This window comes from Melopsittacus undulatus, chromosome 3, assembly GCF_012275295.1.
Source record: "Melopsittacus undulatus isolate bMelUnd1 chromosome 3, bMelUnd1.mat.Z, whole genome shotgun sequence".
NCBI lineage: Eukaryota > Metazoa > Chordata > Aves > Psittaciformes > Psittaculidae > Melopsittacus > Melopsittacus undulatus.
The window spans coordinates 1299353-1321138 of NC_047529.1; the positions used below are offsets into that span (position 1 = coordinate 1299353).

The 21786-nt window shown below is 48.9% G+C and overlaps 2 protein-coding genes across 2 annotated transcripts; both read left to right on the forward strand.

Moving 5' to 3' along the window:
- The first annotated feature begins 489 nt into the window (after positions 1-489).
- Positions 490-17408, forward strand: NPHP1 (nephrocystin 1). Its single transcript, XM_034060636.1, has 21 exons — positions 490-555; positions 1113-1164; positions 1480-1492; positions 1907-1967; positions 2710-2846; positions 3701-3908; positions 4161-4262; positions 5008-5099; positions 5530-5572; positions 6208-6292; positions 6924-7018; positions 7449-7577; positions 8638-8712; positions 9416-9526; positions 10103-10185; positions 11252-11328; positions 12226-12325; positions 12723-12835; positions 15018-15091; positions 15330-15374; positions 17052-17408. Exons 1-21 carry the CDS (start codon positions 490-492, stop codon positions 17328-17330), a joined length of 2040 nt encoding a protein of 679 aa, XP_033916527.1. The 3' UTR covers positions 17331-17408.
- Positions 17409-19333: 1925 nt separating this feature from the next.
- Positions 19334-21720, forward strand: LOC101877807 (mal, T cell differentiation protein like). Its single transcript, XM_034060886.1, has 4 exons — positions 19334-19438; positions 20524-20691; positions 20783-20908; positions 21221-21720. The coding sequence occupies exons 1-4, from the start codon at positions 19337-19339 to the stop codon at positions 21281-21283; spliced, it is 459 nt and encodes a 152-aa protein (XP_033916777.1). The 5' UTR covers positions 19334-19336; the 3' UTR covers positions 21284-21720.
- The last annotated feature ends 66 nt before the right edge of the window (positions 21721-21786 follow it).

The window sequence follows — 21786 nt, forward strand, 5'->3', positions numbered from 1 at the left end:
TCCTGCAGGCACTTGGAGGAGCCATCAGGTCCCCCCCTGAGCCTTCTCTTCTCCATCTGAACCCCCCAGCTCCCTCAGCTGTTCCCCATCTCTCTTGTGCTCCAGGCTCTGCACCAGCTCCATTCCCTTCTCTGGCCCCATCCAGCCCCTCAAGGTCTCTCTTGCAGTGAGGCCCCAGAACTGAGCACAGGATTCAGGTGCAGCCTCCCCAGTGCCCAGCACAGGGGCACAATCCCCTGCCCTGGCCCTGCTGCCGCACTGGTGCTGATCCAGGCCAGGATGCTGGGGGCTGCCTGGGCACCAGCTGCTCATGCTCAGCTCCATCACTCAGCACCCCCAGCTCCTGCTCCATGGGCAGGCCCTTCCCGTGGCTCCGCATCCGGATGAGTCCGCTCCGGCTCCCGTGTCCCTCGGTCAGCGCCTACGGCTCCCGAGGCTCCGCTCGGGCCGGAAGTGACGGCCTCGGTCGGCGCCCGTTGCCTGGCTGCCATGCCGGGCCGGGACCGGGGCCCTCTGCAGCGGGTGCAGCGGCGGAGCCGGGAGCTGCGGGAGCAGGTAATGGGGTGGAACGGGAGCAGGTACCGGGAGCAGGTACCGGGGTGGGCACGGAGCAGGTACCAGGGTAGGCTCAGGAGCAGGTACCGGGGTGGGCACGGAGCAGGTACCGGGGTGAGCTCAGGAGCAGGTACCGGGGTGGGCTCAGGAGCAGGTACCGGGGTGGGCTCAGGAGCAGGTACCGGTATGGGCTCAGGAGCAGGTACCGGGGTGGGCTCAGGAGCAGGTACCGGGGTGGGCTCAGGAGCAGGTACAGGGGTGGAACGGGAGCAGGTACCGGTATGGCTCAGGAGCAGGTACAGGGGTGGAACGGGAGCAGGTACCTGGGTGGGCTCAGGAGCAGGTACCGGGGTGGAACGGGAGCAGGTACCGGGGTGGGCACAGAGCAGGTACCGGGTGGAACGGGAGCAGGTACCGGGATGGGTCCGGAACAGGTACCGGGGTGGAATGGGAGAAGTTACCGGGGTGGGCACGGAGCAGGTACCGGGAGCAGGTACCGGTATGGGCCGGGATCCTCGGCTCGGTCCCGGTCTCACGGCCCCGCTCCTGTGTTGCAGGTGCAGGTGCTGCAGGAGCAGTGCACGGCTGCAGGCCCCGGGCAGCAGGAGGGCTCTCGCTGAGGTGAGGTGGGGACGGCCTCATCCTGCTCCGGGCTGTGGTAGTGTCTGCGGGCAGGGGACGGGTTGGGGCCGGGGGGGGAGAGGGACATCGGGAGACCTGAGCAGATCCAGTGTCTGAAGGGCTGCAGGGATGCTGGTGAGGACTGTTCATTAGGAACTGTAGTGACAGGACAAGGGGTGATGGGTTCAGACTGAAACAGGGGAAGTTCAGGTTGGAGCTAAGGCAGAAGCTGTTCCCTGGGAGGGTGCTGAGGCGCTGGCACAGGGTGCCCAGAGAAGCTGTGGCTGCCCCCATCCCTGGCAGTGCTCAAGGCCAGGTTGGACACAGGGGCTTGGAGCAGCTGCTCCAGTGGAAGGGTTGGAGCTGGAGGAGCTTTGAGGTCCTTCCAACCCAACCCATTCCATTCCCATCACCTTTGCATCAGAAGGAGCAGGCAGTTCCCTGCACACACTTGTCCATTTCCCTCCTAAGTACACATCTCTTCCCAGCCCCGTCTCACCGTCTGTTTCCCAGGCACAAGCAATAGCCTGGCTGCTTCCTCAAGGGCTGAGGTGGTTTTTAAGTGGGAACTTACACATCACAGGTAGCAGTCACCACCTCCACTGATGCTTGGGTCTGTGTTGGGCATTCACAAGCTGTGTGCATGGAACTGGGTGAAGCTGGGAGTAAACTGGTATGTTTCAGTGAGAACTGAAGAAAACACCATCTCTCTGCCTTGCTTTCAATGCAGATGCATGCAGCTGAAGAAACTGGTGGATGAGAACACAAATGCTCTTCGTGACCTGAAAAAAGTAAGTACGGATGTGAATCTGTTAATGGTTTCTCCCATATTCATCATAGAGAGTGTTTAGAGAACATCAGCCTCCATTGAGATGGGTCAGGGCAAGACCAGTGCCAAGCATCACACAGTCCCTCACTGGGGTCTCTGAGATCCATATATATACTTAGTAAATGGGGAAGCAGGATGTCGCTAGGCAGGGAGGGAGAGCAGCTCAGTAGGGTGAAACCTTGTACAAGTCTGGAACATTCATTTTATAGGGGACTTTGATTCTGGAAGCAGTTAGGACATGGAACTGTTGGAACAAGTCCAGAGGAGGCCACGAGGATGCTCAGGGGCTGCAGCACCTCCTGTATGGAGCCAGGCTGAGAACATTGGGGCTGTTCAGCCTGGAGAAGAGAAGCTGCATGGAGACCTCAGAGCAGCTTCCAGTGTCTGAAGGGCTACAGGGATGCTGGGGAGGGACTGTTCATTAGGGACTGTAGTGATAAGACAAGGGGTGATGGGTTCAAACTGAAATGGGAGGTTTAGACTGGATATAAGGAAGAAATTCTTTCCTGTGAGGGTGCTGAGGCACTGGAATGGGTTGCCCAGGGAGGTTTGAATGCTCCATCCCTGGCAGTGTTCAAGGCCAGGTTGGACAGAGCCTTGGGTGCCATGGTTTAGTGTGAGGTGTCCCTGCCCATGGCAGGGGTTGGAACTGGATGATCTTAAGGTCCTTTTCCAACCCAAACCATTCTATGATTGTTTCTCAGGCTGATGAGCCTGCACCTGTGGGGAACTACAATCAGAGGAAAGAAGAAGAAGAAAAGCTGTTGCTAAAACTCTCTCAGCAGCTGCAGAAACTTGTTCTTGTCTTGGATCAGGGTAACACAACAAAGAAGTCCTCGGTGTAAGTAGCTTAAGCAAATACAGTTTGTGCTTCTATGTAATTAGAAGTGTACAATGCATACAGTTGGATAGGTCCATGATAAACAGTTACCTTATCCCCTTTATTACCTTAACATGAAGTTAAGGAAAAAGTGCTCATGAGATGGCTCTTGTGGGGCTTGTTCTCTTGATGCAGCCGTGAATGACTGCCTGGAATTCTCTGAGCGTGTTGGTTCATGGCTGAAATACAGTGTGGCTGTTGAGGATACAGTGTGCTCATAGAATCACAGAATCCACCAGGCTGGACAAGCCCTTCAAGCTCACCCAGTCCAACCATTCCCAGCCCTGCCAAGGCCACCCCTAACCCATGGCACTGATGCCTCGTCTCCACGGGCTGTGAACCCTTGCAGGGCCCGGTGCCTGCAGCCCTGCCCTGGGCAGCCTGTTCCAATGCCTGAGCACCCTGTGGGCAGGAATTGTTCCTCAGCTCCATCTAAACCTGCCCTGGTGCAGCTTGAGGCCGGTTCCTCTTGTCCCATCCCTTGTTCCTTGGGAGCAGAGCCCAGCCCCTCCTGGCTCCATCCTCCTGCAGGCACTTGTAGGGAGCCATCAGGTCCCCCCTGAGCCTTCTCTTCTCCATCTGAACCCCCCAGCTCCTCAGCCCTTCCCCATCATACCTGTTGGTCTGCACACTTAGGAGGAAACACCACTGGGATTTGGGAGTTCTTTCAGATCAGGACAGAGAGTACAAGACAGGAATGACAATTCTGGATGTGGATAGCACAGAGAAGGCATCTGCAAGGATATCTCAAGGTTCTACAGTAATTTCAACAAGTTTTGTTTAAATAGTAATGAAGTTTGATTTATTTTGTGCAGGGACAAGCCCCATCAGAAAGGTCCTCAATCAGAAGATGAAAATGAAGAAGAGGATGAGAGTGAAGATGAAGAAAGTAGTGAGGAGAAAGACAGTGAAGAAGCAGAGGATGATGATGATGAGGATAAATTGTTGGACGATCCAAACATTAAGGAATGTATCGCGGTTGGGAACTTCGATGCACAGCAGGAAGGGGATCTCACATTCACGGTAATGTTGTTGGACTGCAGATAGTTCTGTGTTAAGCAATAACTGTGATTAAATCTCATGCTTCTGGGATTCAGCCATTGTGGGATCTGGGCAGCAGTGGCTTGGGGAATCCTTTTGCCATCTCCTATAGTGGTGGGTTTGCTGTGTGATCTATCTTGTGGGGAAAAATAAGCTTTTGTATTGTTACTTTTAATTGTGCCTGGAGCTGTTTTGAAGTATTTGCTTCTCTTTTTGTCTCCTTTTGATGGCAAGAAAGGGGAAATCCTCTTCATACATGACAAGAAGGCAGATGGCTGGTGGGTAGCTGAGAACTCGAGAGGGGAGAAAGGCCTCGTCCCTAAAACCTATCTTGCGGTGAGTGTGCTGCAGCCTCCTTCTGTCCCAGGCTCACCTCTCTTCTTTCATATGTATACATATATATATATATGTATATATAAATGATAGTACAGCTGCATAAAAGTGCTCACAGTGCTTACCTGGGGACACACAGCAGTATTTCACCAGGTATTTGGAGCTAACACCATGTTTGTATCCATGTGTGTGGAAGCAACTGGCAAAAGCAGTATTTTTGTGCCTTGTGAAGATGGGACATACAAGTGCAGAGAAGCATCTTGAATATGAAGGTCATAGTCTGTGTCACTAAAGGTCAGCTCTGAAGACTCCATGGGTCTTATTGGGCTTTTCCTGATTTACATGAAATGTGACTCCATGTAAATGTTGGAGTATTTTGTAATTTAAGGCTTTGTAACTTGATAGTTTATGTACTTATGCACATATGTGCATAATATATTGTACATCTATTATGTCTATGTACATACATATATATACTATATATATGTGTACATATATTATGCACTATATATGTGTACAGTTGTGATGAACATTCAGACATGGGTACACAGTTTGGAGTGATCAGGTGGAACAGCTCTTCACAATGAAACTAAAGAGCATGTTGACTTCATGATGCTGATAAAGAATCCACATCACAGACAGAAAATCTCTTCTGAACTATTAACACATGGTGTGGTTGGTGAGGGCACTTTTAAGAGCAGAACTGTGAAGAAATCAAGCACTTTGCTGTTCTGAATGTGAATTACAGGTTCATAAGGAAGATGACGAAAGCCCAGAGCAAAGTGAAGAACAGGTAGAAGTCGTGGATGAAACAGCAGATGGAACTGAAATCAAAGAAAGGTAAATGGAGTGAGTGGCAGCAAATAAGTGTCAAATCCTTCCTCCCCTCCCTTAAATCTGGTGGTACCTTTCTTACAGTGAGAATACATCACAGGGTATTTGGTTCTTTGCACTTTTCCTTCCAGCCCAGCAGTCGCTTGCCCTGTTATCAGTGGGCAGATGTGCTTTTACTTGACTGGGTTTGTTGGGGAGTTTTGCTTTAGTTTGCCCTTTGATTATGTTTTAACCCCTCATAAAATCAAAGTGTAACTGGTTTTTGTATCCAGCTCATGAGAGAGTCCAGCAGTTGGTCTTAGTGGCTGGAAATGTCCATTATTAGTACCTCAGATAGGGTTACTAAGCTGCTGCTCTTTGAAAAGCAATGTTTAATGCTTATTTTCTTGTTCACACAAGGATGATGTATCATAAAAAGACATTCTTTTTCTTCCAGAACTGATTCTCACTGGAGTGCTCTAAGAAGAGCTATCACAGAGGTAGGTGTACCTCTTGCATGGCAACTTCATCTACCACAATGTTAATTATTTTTAGACAAGGTTTGCCTTTACCAAACACTGTTTCTCATATTCCACACCATTGTTTTTTAATTAACATCCTCTATTTTGTGGTTTTGTAGCAAGAAATGCTACAGAAATATCTCTAATGCTTTAGAAACGGGCTGCAGCCCAAGACATGTGGCTGAAAGAAGATGCGAAGAGGATGTCTTTTGTTGTTTTGCCATAGTGGTACGAAAGCACTTCTTTCTCAAGGGGGTGATTTCATTCTGTAGCTGGCTGCTCTGCTGCTTTGCAACAGAACTGAGATGTAACAAAACAGGAGTCAGGCTGGGTTCACACAGGAAACAGCTCTTGAGGATGGGTCATGGAACCCACAGCTTCTCTGGGCACCCTGTGCCAGCGCCTCAGCACCCTCCCAGGGAACAGCTTCTGCCTCAGAGCTCAGCTCAGTCTCCCCTGTTCTGGCAGGTTCAAGCCATTCCCCTTGTTCACATAAGAAGAGGTGGCCACTGTCCCATGTCTCTCATACTGCTTTGTGGGAGTTCTGGATTAGGATAGAATTCACTGTTAAACAGCAAGAATACCAATACCCTTTTTCTTTCACTTTTAAGTAGAACGACACAGTAGAGGTACTGACAACCATAGGAGCTGTTCCTGCAGGATTCCGTCAGTCCACACTTTTCCAGCTCTTGGAGGAAGGTGAGTATTTAAGGTTTTCTCATCATAATTCCACTGCAGGATTCTCAAGTGTCTGTGGAGAGCTTCTTATCCTGGCTACAGCCTACTGGGATCCAATCGGTATTGCTTAATTGTAGTTGGGTAACTGTACAGGTTATATCTGAGCCATAAATAATGTATCAAAGGCCTTTTGTCCTTTAATTAAGTTTTAATTTACATTATCACATTTATTTATATGTGAAATCCCATCCACATGGAGGCAATGTCAAGTTTCCTGAGGGATTGCAAAGATTTTCCTCTTTGGAAGGTACTTCTTGGTGGTGATGCAGAAAATGATGATTTTTAATCTTCCCTTTTTCTCAGAAATCTTTTGGAGTCTCTTTCCCATTTAAATACATTGCACACCTCATCTTTTGTTAGTCTTTTTGTTTGAAGCTGTTTCAGATCAATAGCTTTATAGGAACAAAACACTGCAGAAACAGTATAAGTTGCCCTTTTCAAGGCTGCTTGTGGAAGATACCTCCATAATTTTGTCTGGACCAGTTAAATATCCCAATGGACTTAGCCACGTGTGAATTCTGGGGTGTTGTTCATTTTTGTGGCAATAAAGATCATGAAATATGTTAAGTTTTTACAATCACTCTTCTTGTAGGCAATCAGTTTCGAGCAAGTCACTTCCTGCAGCCTGAACTCACTCCATCCCAGTTGGCTTTCAAAGACCTGGTGTGGGATGCTGAAAAAGATACTGTGAGTATAGCTGGTAAGAAAACTGGTGCTTCTGGTCTGAGAGAGGTGGCAGGATCTCAAGGGGAATTGCTATCAGTATTTGATATTGGTGGGTAAATATTGCTGTGAGGCAGATGACAGATTTCAGTGTCAATCCAGGCTCCTTAGGCAGTAGATGTTGACAATTCCTGCTCTCCAATAGGCAGAAAATAGGTACAAGTTGTCATGTTGGGTTTCATCTGAAGTTTGTGGGTTTGTAGGAGTCTCCTTAGAGGAGAGTTAAAGGCTGATGAAGGAATTTTGCTGCTGTTGCTAATACTACCCAAGTTACTTGGTTAGAAGAATCCAGTCTAGTGAATGCTACACTTGATCACCTCAGTAGATAAGCACAGAATGATGCCACGTGCAGGAGGACCCCATGGATTTAACCCTCCTTCTGTTTGTATTTCAGATCTCTCCCAGACCAACTCGAGTATCCCTGGTTGTAACTTTATGTGGCTGTAAAATGATTCCTCTCCCAGGGGTCAGCATTCAGGTGCTCAGCAGACATGTTCGGCTCTGCCTCTTTGATGGCAACCGGGTGAGTTGTTTGGCTATCAGGAAAAGCCTTGATGGGATGTGGATCTTTCTGTGCTCTGGTTTCTTTGGTAGCCAGCTCCTTTCAGAGTGAGACACACACAGTCTGCCTCCCAAGCTGCCTAACTCACTCTCTGAGCAGTCTGGCTTGACTGTGATCACACACTTGCAGCCACCATAGACACATTGGCCCCCAGTGGCCTGATGTCTGGCTGGCCCTGAAGAGACCTTAGAGATCATTTACTTTCAAGACAGACAAGTAGTTATAAATGGGGCTGAATGAGACAGGCACTGGGCATGGCCAGACGTGTACTTATCCCACCCCTGTTGCTCCACAGAGCACCTTGATCCCTCCCTTTTCCTGCTTTGGGTTTCTCCCCTGAGCACGCCATAGTAAGTGATGTTCTGCCCCAAAGTGCCCTTCCTCTTCACATCAGCCTCTCACCCCACAGCATCAGCCCCGGTCAGGCTGTAGGTGATGCAGCTCCCATTGACTCACCACCATGAGAGTCACACCCGGCCCTGGGGCTGTCCTGGGCAGCACTGGGAGGGGTTGGGGCTCTCATTGTTTTGGTGCCATCATTTTTGGAGCCATCATTTCTGTTCCCCTCCTGCCATTGAGGCTTCTTTGTCCTTTCTGTTTGTGGAGATGAGTGTTTCTGGGCTGATCTCCCTCCTGTGAGCAGCCTGCACACAGCTTGGTCAGGGTCATCTTCACATTCACCCCCCTGCCCTTGATCCTGGGTATTCCTCTGTGTGGAGCTTTTTATAACAGGATCTAAGCAGTTTCCCTGCAGCTGCACTGAACCCTTTTGGGGGTAAAGGGATTATTACTGGTGTCTATGAAGTGGGAATGGTTGGAAAGCACTTGGAAAGCACTCAGGCTCCAGAGAAGCCTTTCTAGTCCTTTAAACTGAAACCATCTAATAAAGCTGAAGAGAAAGTGTGATTTTATTTGTTGTGTGCAATGTTGGGTTAATCTAGGATAATCCTGCATTTTCTTAGAGCTGCAAAGCTTTCCAGATAAACCTGTCTTAGCTTTTGTCACTGCTGTTATTCTCTAGGTGCTGAGTAACATTCACACAGTGAGAGCTACCTGGCAACCTAAAAACCCTCAGACCTGGAGCTTCTCTCCCAAGGTAGGTGCCTCCCTCAGGGAGTGAGGAAGTGCCTGTTTGCAGCTTCTGATTTAGTGACAGATATTACTTCTGGTATTCACACTGACATAAAGCATACTGCAAGCACAATGAACATGCAGAAAAGACTTGCTGAAGTGCATGAGTTCAAGCTAAACCAAGTGATATAGCAAAAACACTTGGGAGAGAAGAGCTGGAGGGGAGGATTAGTTGGAGGGACTGGTGCTGGTGGCACTGGTTCATGTTGGAGCAGGATCAGGCACATGGTGCATGGTGTTCATGGAGAAGGGATGAGACCTTCTGCTTGATTTCATTATAAGAGCACAATCTTTGTGCCATGTTCCAGGTGCTGTGCAGGGCCACATCACAGCAGTACCGTGGTCATGTTTTACCCCAGTTGTTTCTGGGTTCTTGGAGGGAATTAAGTGCTTTTTTGACATCAAAAGTTCTTTAATAGCTTGTTAATGTGTTTAATTGTGTTTTATAGCACAAAATTACCTTGGTAGCATAGCTGTGTTTTATGGTAAGATAAAGAAGGAGCAAGGTTTCAACTGAAACTGCTTCTCTGCACATTGTGTTTTTATATGCAGTGGATTGTTTCTGAGATCTTATATAAGTGATGTGTTCAGTGGCCTTTAAAAATCTAAGAGTTGTTTCTTTTTAACAGGTATATATATACTTTTCTTGTTGCTTCTCCTCTCTATAGGTAACAGGCATTTTACCCAGCTTGCTGGATGGAGACTGTTTCGTCAGGTCCAACTCCCTGGCTGCAGACATTGGTCTGTTGTTTGAACTTGGCATCACTTACATCCGCAACGTGAGTGTGTGAAGGTGCAGCAGAAATCATTCCAAGCACAGTTCTATCAAGTGAACCAGCTGCAGTATCCCAGCAGTGAACTGTGGGATCTATATGGGAATTTAGGGGAACTTTGCCTAGCTTACTGTAAGGTTGTCTGCCTTTGGCTTCTGGAAGGGAGGAGAGACGTTGGGTTTGGAACCTTTAGTTCTAGTCAGTGTTTAGAGAATCAAAGACTTTCTGCCTGGTGGACATGAATGTACCTTTACTTACTGAAATAACTTGATAGTCTGCCAAAGGTCTTGTGCAATGGGATTGCAAAGGACCAATTCTTGATGTACTCTGGGCTTCCCTTAAGTGTGTGATTTTGGGCTTTATAAATCCTTGCCTCTTAAATATCTTCATGATCAACTGTCTGGTTGGTAAATGCCTTCAAATACCTGGGAATGTGACACAGTCAGTAGCTGCCTCGCCCAAATCTGGGGGTTTTAACCATTTTTATGCTTTTTATATGATTATTCTACATAACTGCTTCTGGTCAGTTATTCGTTGTGGTTTAGCTGTTCAAATGACTTAGTTTCTCCTATATTTTCCTAGTCAACAGGTGAAAGAGGAGAGCTGAGCTGTGGCTGGGCATTCCTGAAGCTTTTTACTTCTAATGGAATGCCTGTTCCTGCCAAGTAAGTTTGTTTTCCTTCTCTCTCTCTGTATTTACATACTTATGTATATACATCTATTTTAGGCTAGGAGTAAGGTTCCTATTTTATACTTACACACTGATAGGGGCAGGTGTAATCCAAGCTACTGGGTCTTTCAGTGTGAATCCTGGACCTGTTTCCACACCCAGTGTATGTCCTACTGTGTTTGTGTGGGAAAAGTGTCCCTGGACCCCAGGATACAGGTTTGGGATGTTGCAAGTTTGTGTGTTTAAAAATAACCTTCAGTGGAGTATTACAACTATGGATCCCTTTCCATGTGAGAATGAGGAGATGGGTTTCTAAGACTTGGAAGCAAGGGGGAGTTTCTGTGAATGAATCTCTCACTGCACTTGGAGAGTGTGAATGAGCTGGTGTTTTGCAGCCTATTTATGGTTAGTCCATGGGTCCAACAAGCTTAAAGAGTAATAAATGTATAGGTCTCTATTTTATTCAATGTAGGAAAGCTTTCTCTTGATTGACTGAAATGACTCAGTGTAGGTCAGGCTTGCAATACTGTTTTTTGATGAAATATATATATGTGTGTGTATTCTAACTGTATTTGGATTACAAGGCAGGACCTCTGCTGTTCTATAAGTCTCTAAATTTCATCTATATTTGATCTCTAACATTGGTTTTCTATATCATTAAGCTAACTGGTATCTAGAGTGAAACTGCATGTTGGCTTCAGCAGTGACTGACTCGTGACAGAACTGGGGTGATGTTATTCTTCCCTGTCTAAAATGTGCTACATACACGACTCCTCAAGGGCATTATGGTGAAAGGATTGCTGAATTTCATAGAAGAAAGATATTTGTGTCCTGTGGGAAAGAATCAATGTTGCTCATTTCTTACAATATAATCAGCTAGCTCCAAACTTACCATTTGAGGTTACTTAAGCAGGCGCAGGCATTTTGTGGCAAACACTAGTCGTACACCAAGCACTGGGTCAGGCTTTGTTTGACAGCTGGTTTTCTTTCTCAGACAGTGGTTGTGTTGGTCTCACATCCTCACACCTCTTTATTTCAACCATGCTGCTCTTCTTTCACAGGATGTATGAGCTGCCATTAAATGGTGGGACTCCCTGTGAGAGAGGTGTCGAGGTTGACCCATCAATATCAAGAAGAGGTATGGGTTCTTCTCAACACTATATAAAAGAAACCACACAACAAAAGCTATACGTATTTTACAGCATATTCTCAGTATCTCCCATTACCATAGAGTCACCACAGTCTGCTTTTGGTTTGGGTGTTCTCACTCTGTGCAAGAGTGTTGTTCAAGGCCAGGTTGGAAGGGGCTCGTAGCAACCTGCTCTAGTGGAACGTGTCCCTGCCCATGGCAGGGGGTTGGAACTGAACGATCTGAAGGGCCTTTTCCAACCAGAACCATTCTATGATCCTATGATTGTTATGGCTGGTGGGCTTCAGGACTGTGCCAGTGCTGATGTGTCTGTCATTCGAGTGTCTGCAGGTTGAGGTTTAGTTCTGAGAAGTGTTTTGGATTGTTTCTTTAACTGCAGTTATCAGTCCTGGGCCATGGGGTGATGGATGGCACAAAGCTCAGCAGCCACACTGCTCTGGGGTTCCCAACCATCAATCCTGTCACTTCTGCACAAGTTCCACATGTGCAGCACCTGTGGGTGCTGAATCAAGCTCCACTAAGAGCTGGTTCAGATGAGAGACCACTTGTGTTTAGATGAGGGCAGTCATGGCTTTCCTGTGGAAATGCCCACTTGCAGCTGTGACATGCTGTAAGCTCTAGAAGGCCCTTACACTGGGTTTGGACACCTACCTCCACATTGCTCCAACATATTATGCATCCAGCATACTAGAGAGAGGTAATAGTTTGTGTTAGACCACATGGTGATGTATTTTCAGACCTTCAATTCCTCCTGGTTTTAGAGCACCCTTAAACCATTACAGTTTTCAATAAATCACCTCTTGCCACCTGTGAATGTCCATTCTTGCAATAGAATTAATATTCATTCAAATTGGCTGATTTTATACTTGGTATTTATTTCTTAAGCAGGCACTGGTGTTTTCCATCAGTTCATGGCACTCAAGAAACAGCCTGTGCTTCTGCTGAGACTGAGGTCACTGAGCGTGCAGTCAAAAGACATCCTGTAGTAAGTATTCATGTGTGCTGTCATGAAATGGGGAAGTATTCCAGATAGCCTAGAATGGTCCTAGAGAGCTAAAGTATTCCCCTTGCCTGGAACACTGGCTATGGGAAAATCTGAGGGTCATGTCACCCACACGTTGTCCTTGACCTCTGTTTGATGCTTACAGCTGTTTTGTTGAGCACATACAAAAAGGCTTTAAGTTTAGATAAGACTGAAAACAGCAACAGCAGGAGCATGGCTCTTGTAGCTGTATCAATGTGCACCTTCAAAGGCAGTGCAGCTGCCAATATGAGCTAATAATAACCCCCATGAAGCCATCCTTACCCTCAGGCTTTGGTGAACAATGCTTCCTAGGAGCAGTTTTCCCTGCCAATCTCAACTGCCTGTTGTTTCCCCCCAGTTTGCTCCCAGAAACACTTGTTGGCAGCATGTGCTACAGCCATCTCCTGCTGTTCTATCGACAAATCCTGGGTGATGCACTCCTCAAAGACAGAGTAAGCCTGCAAAGCACAGGTAAGAGCTGCTCTGGGGAGCTCAGTGTTTTGCCTTTCAGTCTGCAGGTGTTGTGGGGACAAACACAAACTTGTTGTCCAGCTGATAAGAGATAACAGCTTTTTGCTGGGAAGCCTGTTTGCATTTCAAACCAGTAATATTTCAACTCATATCTACTGTGTTGCCCTGTTTGACATCAGTTCATGTAGCAAATGAAGTGCTTTGAGTGAAATTCTCATTAAAAAAGCCTCTTTGGATCGGTAAAGGGTTATTTATAAGTAAATAAAAAGCAAACAAAGGTAAAGGATTATTTGGAAGATGAAGGTTTCCTTTTCACCACCCATGCAATGAGAGAGCAGACCTGCACCCAGGTTTACTCATTCGTTTCCAGTGTATGCGTGTTCTGGGTTATAGAGGAGCTCAGGCAGGTATTTTCGTCCTTGAGGCCAAGTCATCCTTTTTAGGGTGTTTTAATTATTATTTACTTGTTGGCTGATGCAGCAGCGAGAGACAGAAGAGTTCTGGGTTTAGAACTCAGTGTCTTGCTCCGATTTCACAACTCTCTATCTTACTCCTTCCCCAGGTTCCCTTCAACAGGACAGTAGCAGTTTATGGTCTTCTCCATTTTAAAATCAATTTGAAATAGGGAATAAATACATTTCTGTACTACTTCTCTTGTGTCTTCTCCAGACTGAATTATCACCCATTCCTAAGGCAGATAAACTTGCTCGTGCATTTACTAACATTTAAAACTTCCAATCTTTAGCCATATGTAGGCATCTGAATTACAGAATCATCTCTCAGAGGTGCTCAGACCTCAACTCCCTTCCTGATTTTCTTGATCTTTAATATACATCCTGTGTATACTTGATTTCAGTGATCCCCTTCCCTAAATTAATGCCTTATTTAATAAACTCATCACAGAGACACTAAAATGCTTCATTTTGGAAGGCCAGGTTTGAACTGCTGTACTTACTTGGTTTGGTCTTTATAATGTAGGACATCAGATCAGGCTGATGGCTTCTCCTGGAGTTAAACTGCATCCATTTGGATTCAGTCTCTGAAATGAGTGAAAGGCTTTACCCCAACATTTCAGCCATTGTTCTGGTAGCCGTTTTCTGGTGTAAGAAAAGAAGATTTATCTTGTTTCAAAACCAGCCATCACTTCAGAAATAGGCATCTTGAAATGCCCATTGTACTTCACAGAAGGGATCAGATCTGGCTTGCTTCCCTGCGACATTATCAGTAAATGGTGGTTACTAAACTTCCCACCAACTTCAACATGAAGAAACAACTTAAATACTTCAATTGACAAGAGAAAGAAAACACCTCAACCAACAGTCCACTCTATGTATGGCACTTGTAGCACTCTTGTAACCTTATCCCGTCTCATTAACTAAATGCTGACAGCACAGGACCTCTGTGCCTCTGGGGCTTGAGACTTGCTGCGCTTTGTAACAGAGAATGGGGAGGCAGCTTTGCCTTGCCTGGCTGTGAAACAGCTCAGCTCCAACAGGAGACCCAGCAGGAGCCCAGTGCCATTTGGGATGTGCCCCATTCAGTCAATGCACTGTGCTGTGCTTACCCAGTTATCTGAAACCCTTGGGTGCAGGGCCTGGAGCCCAAGTGTGATGGGGAAGAGCTGAGGGACTGGGGGTTTCAGATGGAGAAGAGAAGGCTCAGGGGGACCTGATGGCTCCCTACAAGTGCCTGCAGGAGGATGGAGCCAGGAGGGGCTGGGCTTCTTGATGGAGAGACAGACTTGATGATCTTAAAGGTCTTTTCCAGCCTGGCTGAGGCTGGGACTCCATGAACATGGTGCACCAGACAAGGCAGGTTAAGGCAGAACACGTGTGTTTATTCACAACATCCAAGCCAAGCAGCACATTTCCAAGTGTTTATAAAAGCACAGGTGTGGAAATGAGGAAAACCACCTCAGCCTGCCCCTAGGGGAGACCTGAAAGGTCTCTGGCTTCTAATAAAGGTTTGTTTCTCTCCTCTCCCAGTTAACTGTATCTAAGCCACTGGGAGCTTGCTATAGAGGATACAGTTAGAGAGTTCTTCCACCTTCCCCACTGCACTGAAGTACTTCCCTTTGGAATAGTTTGAGGGGAGGGAATGTGCTGACTAACTTGACATGTCAGCACCTTGAGAGTCATCCCATTTCCTCCTTCAACTTGAACGTGGTTGTTTTCTGTTTCAGATTTAATCTGTAATCCTGTTCTAGCAACTTTCCCTCAGCTCATGGATCAGCCAGACCTGATGGATGCGCTTCGGGTATGTTATCCACATAGCATTCAACTGCATCTGATGTGTCCGGATGTCCACATCTCCAAGTCCCTGTGTCTGTACAATGTGGTGGAATGACTGCTTAAATCAGTTAACATGGCACAAGGGGGGAATGCGAGTTTGAAGGAAGTGGGACTGCAGTTAAGAGAGATTTGTGTAGCTAGAAATGGAATTGCTTTAGATCTCCACAACCTCAAGTCTGATTTCATGCTTCATTTCATTTCAGAGTGCTTGGGCAGATAGAGAAAGAACATTGAAGAGGTCTGAGAAGGTAAGAAATTACAGGGGTTTTGCTGTCATATTCAAGCTAAATCAAACTCGGATCTGTCAGTGTTATTGCTAGTTACCTTTTCCTCTCACCATACAGTTACTTAGAAAACAGATACCTACATGCAGTTCTTAACATTTCTTACCTGTACCTATAGGAGGAGGAATAAGACATCAGGTTTTTGTCCTAGTGTTTGCATAGGGTTGTTAGCAGGGGAGCTATTACACATGCATACCCAAAGGGTGCCTCCAGTATGTGCCTGGTAAAAGCTTTCCAGTGGCTCAAAAGGGTCTGTGTGTGCCCACTCAATAACCTTTCGTCCTCCACCTCTGAACTCCTACAGTCTGCCTGGAAAAAGGCCCCACATCCTGCCCATTCCTTGCCTCAGGCTCTTGTCATCTCCCATTGTGGGGTGCAGACAGTTGGAGGACTGGCCGTGTCACTGGTCTTATCCATCCCTTGTCCCACCTCTGGACAAGGAGAAGCTGTAGGTAACTGAACCAGAGAGGCTTTGGCTCTTCATCCAAGACATGTCCCTTAGGAGCAGGATATTCCATTCACTGTGTGTGCTACTGAACAGCTACACAAGGAGTTCACCTGTTCATGCAAACAAACCAACACGCTGTTGAGTCACAATCACTTTTTCAAGGCCATTAATCCCAAATGAAAGCTGATCTGCTCAAAGAATTAGCACCTCCCTGGTGTCCCAGAACCAGCCAGTTTTACCTGATTTGTTGTGTGCCACTCCCAGGGCAGGATTGCTGCCTCTGAACCCTTACTCCTCCTTGAATGGCTCTCGCTGCTGAATCTCCTGCTGAGATATGAACTGCACACCACCAGTGTGCATGTGGAAAACAAGGCACCCAAACCTTGTCTAGTTGTATCTTGTCCAGTTAAAGCAGTTGGGATCTTTCAGTGTTGGATAACTGATTCTTAGTCTCTAGGTTTTGAAAACTGGTCTTTACAAGGGAGAACATCGTTCTCATCCCACATGGAGTGAGACAAGAGCACTTGTGGTGCAGCCTCACCTGCTGCCAAGAGCTGGGTGCTGTGAGGAGTGTGGGATTGCTGCAATTCCCTGCCCAGGGCAGTGGAGAAGGGAGCAGAGGTTGGGCTGCTGAGGTGGGAGGATGTGGCACTGCCCCATGGCAACAGCAAACAGCCTCAGCCTGTGCCTGGGGAAGAGTGGCTGGAAACTGCCCATAGAACAGGAGCTGGGGGTGCTGAGTGATGGAGCTGAGCGTGAGCAGCTCGTGCCCAGGCAGCCCCCAGCATCCTGGCCTGGATCAGCACCAGTGCAGCAGCAGGGCCATGGGAGTGTTCACACCCCATGCAGACGAGGCCTCAGTGCCATGGGTTACTGGTGGCCTTGGCAGTGCTGGGGAACAGTTGGACTGGATGAGCTTAAAGGGCTTTTCCAACCTGGTTGGTTCTACAGTTCTATAACCTATTACAAAAGCAATGTCATCAAACCCACTCCACTACTGTACTAGGATGGAGGGCTCCTGGAAGGAGTTTGAGGCTCAGCTGAACTAACTGATGCTTGCTTAGGAAGGTCAGACCTCTTCCTGTCGTAACCCTGAGAACTGGGGACGAGTTGAACATCTTCTTGCATGTTGTTCCTGTGGACAGCACTTGTGGAGCAGTGTTTGATGCATCTCCAACCACTCCTCCCTGCAGAGAGACGGGCAGTTCCTCAAGTCCCTGTTCGTGCTGGTGTACCACGACTCCGTGTTCCCACTGCTCCACTCCACTCTCCTGCCCCCATACAAGTGGGCTGAGGAGGAGTCCGAGGCCTTGCGCTGGAAGGGGATCGCTGACTTCCTGAAGAGGAGCCGAGACAATGATGGGGCCCTCCAGTACCTGCTGGCAGCAGAGAACACACATACAGCCTTCGACATCTCCCAGCTGGCCTATGACTTCCTGGGGGAAGCAGGGGACAATGACCACGATGGGTGAATGGGTGACAGAGGAGCAGCTCAGGGTAGGGAAGAATGGAGTAACAACATGAATAAATTCACACCAAACTTTGTACTATCTGAATTGTAATGAATATTTTTACATATTTAACACTTTGAGAGATATTGAAGTTATTTTATTGGTTTAACTGATGGAAATTACATCTTAAATCCCTATATTTGCAGTGTTAGGGCAGACTGTGGTTGGCTGGTACTCGTACCTGTTGTGGCCACATCGAGCATCATATTTTGCTGGGCAAATGATGAGGTGCTGGCACAGGGTGCCCAGAGAAGCTGTGGCTGCCCCATCCCTGGCAGTGCTCAAGGCCAGGTTGGACACAGGGGCTTGGAGCAGCTGCTCCAGTGGAAGGGGTCCCTGCCTGTGGCAGGGGTTGGAGCTGGAGGAGCTTTAAGGTCCCTTCAACCCAAACCAGACTGGGTTCTGTGATCCTATGAACTGCAGAGGCAGCACTTTTCTCCTCTCAGGCAGCTTCCAGTTCATTTCCAGTGTTGTTTAACCAGGGTGAACAAAGGCTTCTCTGTCATGGTACCCAGCAGACTGCAACAGGCAAGGGAAACAGCAGGGATCATGAAGAATGCTGCTGAGCAAGGTCAGCCAGGTTAGGGGGAGAACCCACCCTCCCTTGCCCAATGAGCAGCCAGGAGGTTGTTCTGTATTTAGACTGTTTTAGTGTTTCCCTTCCATTCAGGAAAAGGCTGGGTTATTCATAGGAATGTGCCTGACCCACCTAACACAAATAAAAGCTGTTGAGAGCTCAGGGTATGATGCTTCCCCTGCGTGTGGCTGCCATGTGCTGCCTTTGGAGGGCAGGATAAGGACCCGTGGGCTATTCCTAAGGCAGATCAGGATGGTAAAGGCTCCTTTTCACATGGATTTGTCTGCGGTGTGAAATGCTTTAAGGGGTTTCTCAAACCACAGCACACTGAAGCCAGCTCCCATTGACAGCATTTATGAACCGGAGCCTCCAGCAATGCCACAAAGCACTTCCCCAGCCCAGGAGGGGATTGCACCATCAGGAATGTCACAGAGTCAATCTTTGCTCTGTATTGCACAAGAGCTTGGTGCAGAAGGTGATTCCTAGGGCACCACTTGGCTCTCCTAGCAGAGATATGGTGTCTTACTGGGATATTGTCCTCCTGCTGTGGGGTTACTGGAGTCCTTCCGTCCTCTCCAAGCCCTGAGGCAGGGATGCCACCTTCAGCCTTTCATCCCATCAGATACTGGGGAGCTGGGGGCTGAGGCAGAGTCCTCTGCAAGAAACAGCACGTGCCTATTGAATCCAAAGGGAATCTGCCAGGAGGCAGGGATCAAAACTGTGCAGTAGCTGTCTCCAGAGTCCATGGCAATTGCTTCCATCTTTTACCAGTGTGCTGACTTGTGTGTAAAGAGTGTTCCAATAGAACATGGAATGTTGGAAAAGACCTTAAAGCTCACCCAGTTCCAGCCCTGCTCTATGGACCCCTTCCACTGGAGCAGGTGCTCCAAGCCCCTGTGTCCAACCTGGCCTTGAGCACTGCCAGGGATGGGGCAGCCACAGCTTCTCTGGCCACCCTGTGCCAGCGCCTCAGCACCCTCCCAGGGAACAGCTTCTTTATATCCACCCTAAATCCTCCCTGTCCAAGCTTGGCTTAAAGCTGGCTGCAGGTTTCAAAGGCGATGGCTGCAGGGAAGCCTGATGTGAGCACAGAGCCGAAACCCGAACAGAGAGGGGAGGAGGCAGCACCAGTGGAAGCGAAAGCATTCCCAGCCTGACAGTGTGCCAGGACCAGGGCCCGGCCGCAGGAAACATCCCAGCCCAGCCTGGGTAGGATTTGGTGTTTCCTTCCCGTCCCATTGAAGCCCTTGCCCCGCTGGGGTTGGGTGTCACTGTGCGGCGCTGGCAGCGGGTGTGGATGCGGTGACGTCCTGCGGGTGTGCCGGTTATAACCCGGCTCGGCAGCGGTGCGGACACATGTGAGCACAGCCCCGGAGCCAGCGGAGGAGCCATGGCCTCATCCAGTCCCACTGAGGGCACCACGCAGCCGGCCCTGCCCTCCGGCACTGCTGTCTTCAGAACCATCCCCTACGCGTTCATCCTGCCCGAGATTGTGAGTATGATGGGATCTGTGGGGCAGCACCAGGGGAAGGGCTTCAGTGAATGGTGGGGCTGGAAAGCTGCGGGTAAACCCTGAAACAACCTCGAGGATTGAAGGGTTTGGGTTGGAGGGACCTTAAAGCTCCTCCAGCTCCAACCCCTGCCACGGGCAGGGACCCCTTCTACTGGAGCAGCTGCTCCAAGCCCCTGTGTCCAACCTGGCCTTGAGCACTGCCAGGGATGGGGCAGCCACAGCTTCTCTGGGCACCCTGTGCCAGCGCCTCAGCACCCTCCCAGGGAACAGCTTCTGCCTCAGAGCTCAGCTCAGTCTCCCCTGTTCTGGCAGGTTCAAGCCATTCCCCTTGGCCTGTCCCTGCAGGCTCTTGTATATAGAGCTTTTCCTTGAAGGCAACCAGGTGTCCTGTAAACATGCAGCATTCCATAGTTATTTCCATTGCTTACGGGTCCAGAGGGCAGGTGGTGGCACTGGTTGATAACTGCTGCTGTACTTTGACACATCACCACGCTCTGCAGGCACCATGCTGGGCCTGGGCTTTGGCAGGAGCTGCCGGTGGGCTCTGCTCCTGCTGCCCATCCCAGTGTCATCCGGGGAGGCTGGAATGCCACAGAACAGCCTCAGCTCCTCAGACAATCCCGTGCTCTGTGTGCACTGTAAATACCTGAGGTGGATCCAGCGTGAGTGACTCCCTCTGGGCTGTGTGTGGATGCAGGAGGTGACCTCCTCGTGCTGGGATTGCAGCCCAGTGGGCAGGGCTGAGCCGACGCCGCTGCTGGCTTTCCCCACATAGAAACCAGTGGTTTGGCCTCTGCCACAGCCCTCAGAGGGAGATGTCTCCTTGAAGTGGGCACCAAACCTTCCCCTTTTGTAAGGGGTGTTCTGAAGTACTGCCCCATAGCATTCATGGAACCTCATGCCTGTTTGTGGTGCTGCTGTCCTGCTGGGATGCTCCAGGCTGGTCCATTCTGCCTCAAGTGCTTCCAGCAGCTGCTGGGGCTGGCACATGAGGGAGGCAAGGAGGGATGTCAGGTCTTCCCCATCCTGTGCTCATTGGAGGTGCCTGTGCTTGTCCCTGGCAGTTCTGTGGGACCTGGGTGTGGATCCTCGTTGCTGCGACCTCCGTCTCCTTCCCACTGCTGCAGGGATGGGTGATGTATGTGTCCGTCACCTCCTCCCTCATCTCCCTGCTGCTGCTCCTGAGCTACCTCTTTGGCTCACACAGAAACAGCGAGAACTGGAAAGTGCTGGTAAGGAGGGGCTGGAATGGAGCCTGTCCTCAGGGCAGATGGGAGAAGGATGGTCCCAGGCTTTCATCCTCGCTGCTCCCTTGCTTTGTAGGACAGTCTGTACCACGGTGCCACAGCCATTCTGTACATGAGCGCTGCTGTCCTGCAAGCCAACGCGACCATCCGCTCTGAGCACGAACTCAACTCACTTTACTACCACCTCAACAGTGCTGCATCGGTGAGTGGGGCAGAGCACACCTTTGGGCAGGCAGGACACCCATGGGGGAGACGCAAGAGCAAACACTGCAGCTACAACAGAGCCATCCAAGCCCATCATGCTGGTCAGAGCTTCAGCTCCTCCTCTCTGCTGTGTCATGCAGCCACTGTGGGCTTCTCAGGGTCCAGCAGCCCATAAAGATGTGGGAAACATGGGGCTTTGCTGCTTCTTTGAGGCTGGAGAGAGCTCTAGGCTGGAGGCTTCCCTGGGTCGAGAGCACCGAGAGGAGATGGGGTTAGACTGCAAGCTGATGCTCTTCTTCCTCTCATGCAGTTATTCGCCTTCATCACGACCTTCCTGTACATCCTCCATGCCTTCTGCATCTACTACCAGTGAGCCTGGCAGCACCAGCTTCACCTCTGCAGGATGAGGGCTCCTTCCAGCGCAAGGGACGCAGCCGTTGTCCACCAAGGTGTCCCTGCCACCCCCTGTGGGATGGCTGTTACCTTCTCACTTCATGGAAGGAGGGATGTGTGTACAGTAGTGTCACGTTGGTGTGCTTGTGGGGACATTCCGTGCCTTGCCCATGGGCTGTGCCAGGCAGCAGGCTCTGAGCCAGTCTCCTGCTCCAACCTTCTGCCAAGGAGAGATGACCAAGGAAAGGAAAATCACTGTTCCTCCAGCAAACAATATCGTTTCTTGTATTATTTTCCTGTCTCTGGTGCAGTCAGATCACCCCCAAACCATAAATCCGTAACAATAATGTTGTGTTCCTTGACCTCTGGTAGCTTCATTTGGCATATGCAGTACTTGGAATAAAGTGTGGTAACCAGTGTCTGACCAAACAGGTTTTGACCAATCCAAGCTGTGTCCATCGAACAGATTGGATATAAGGAAGA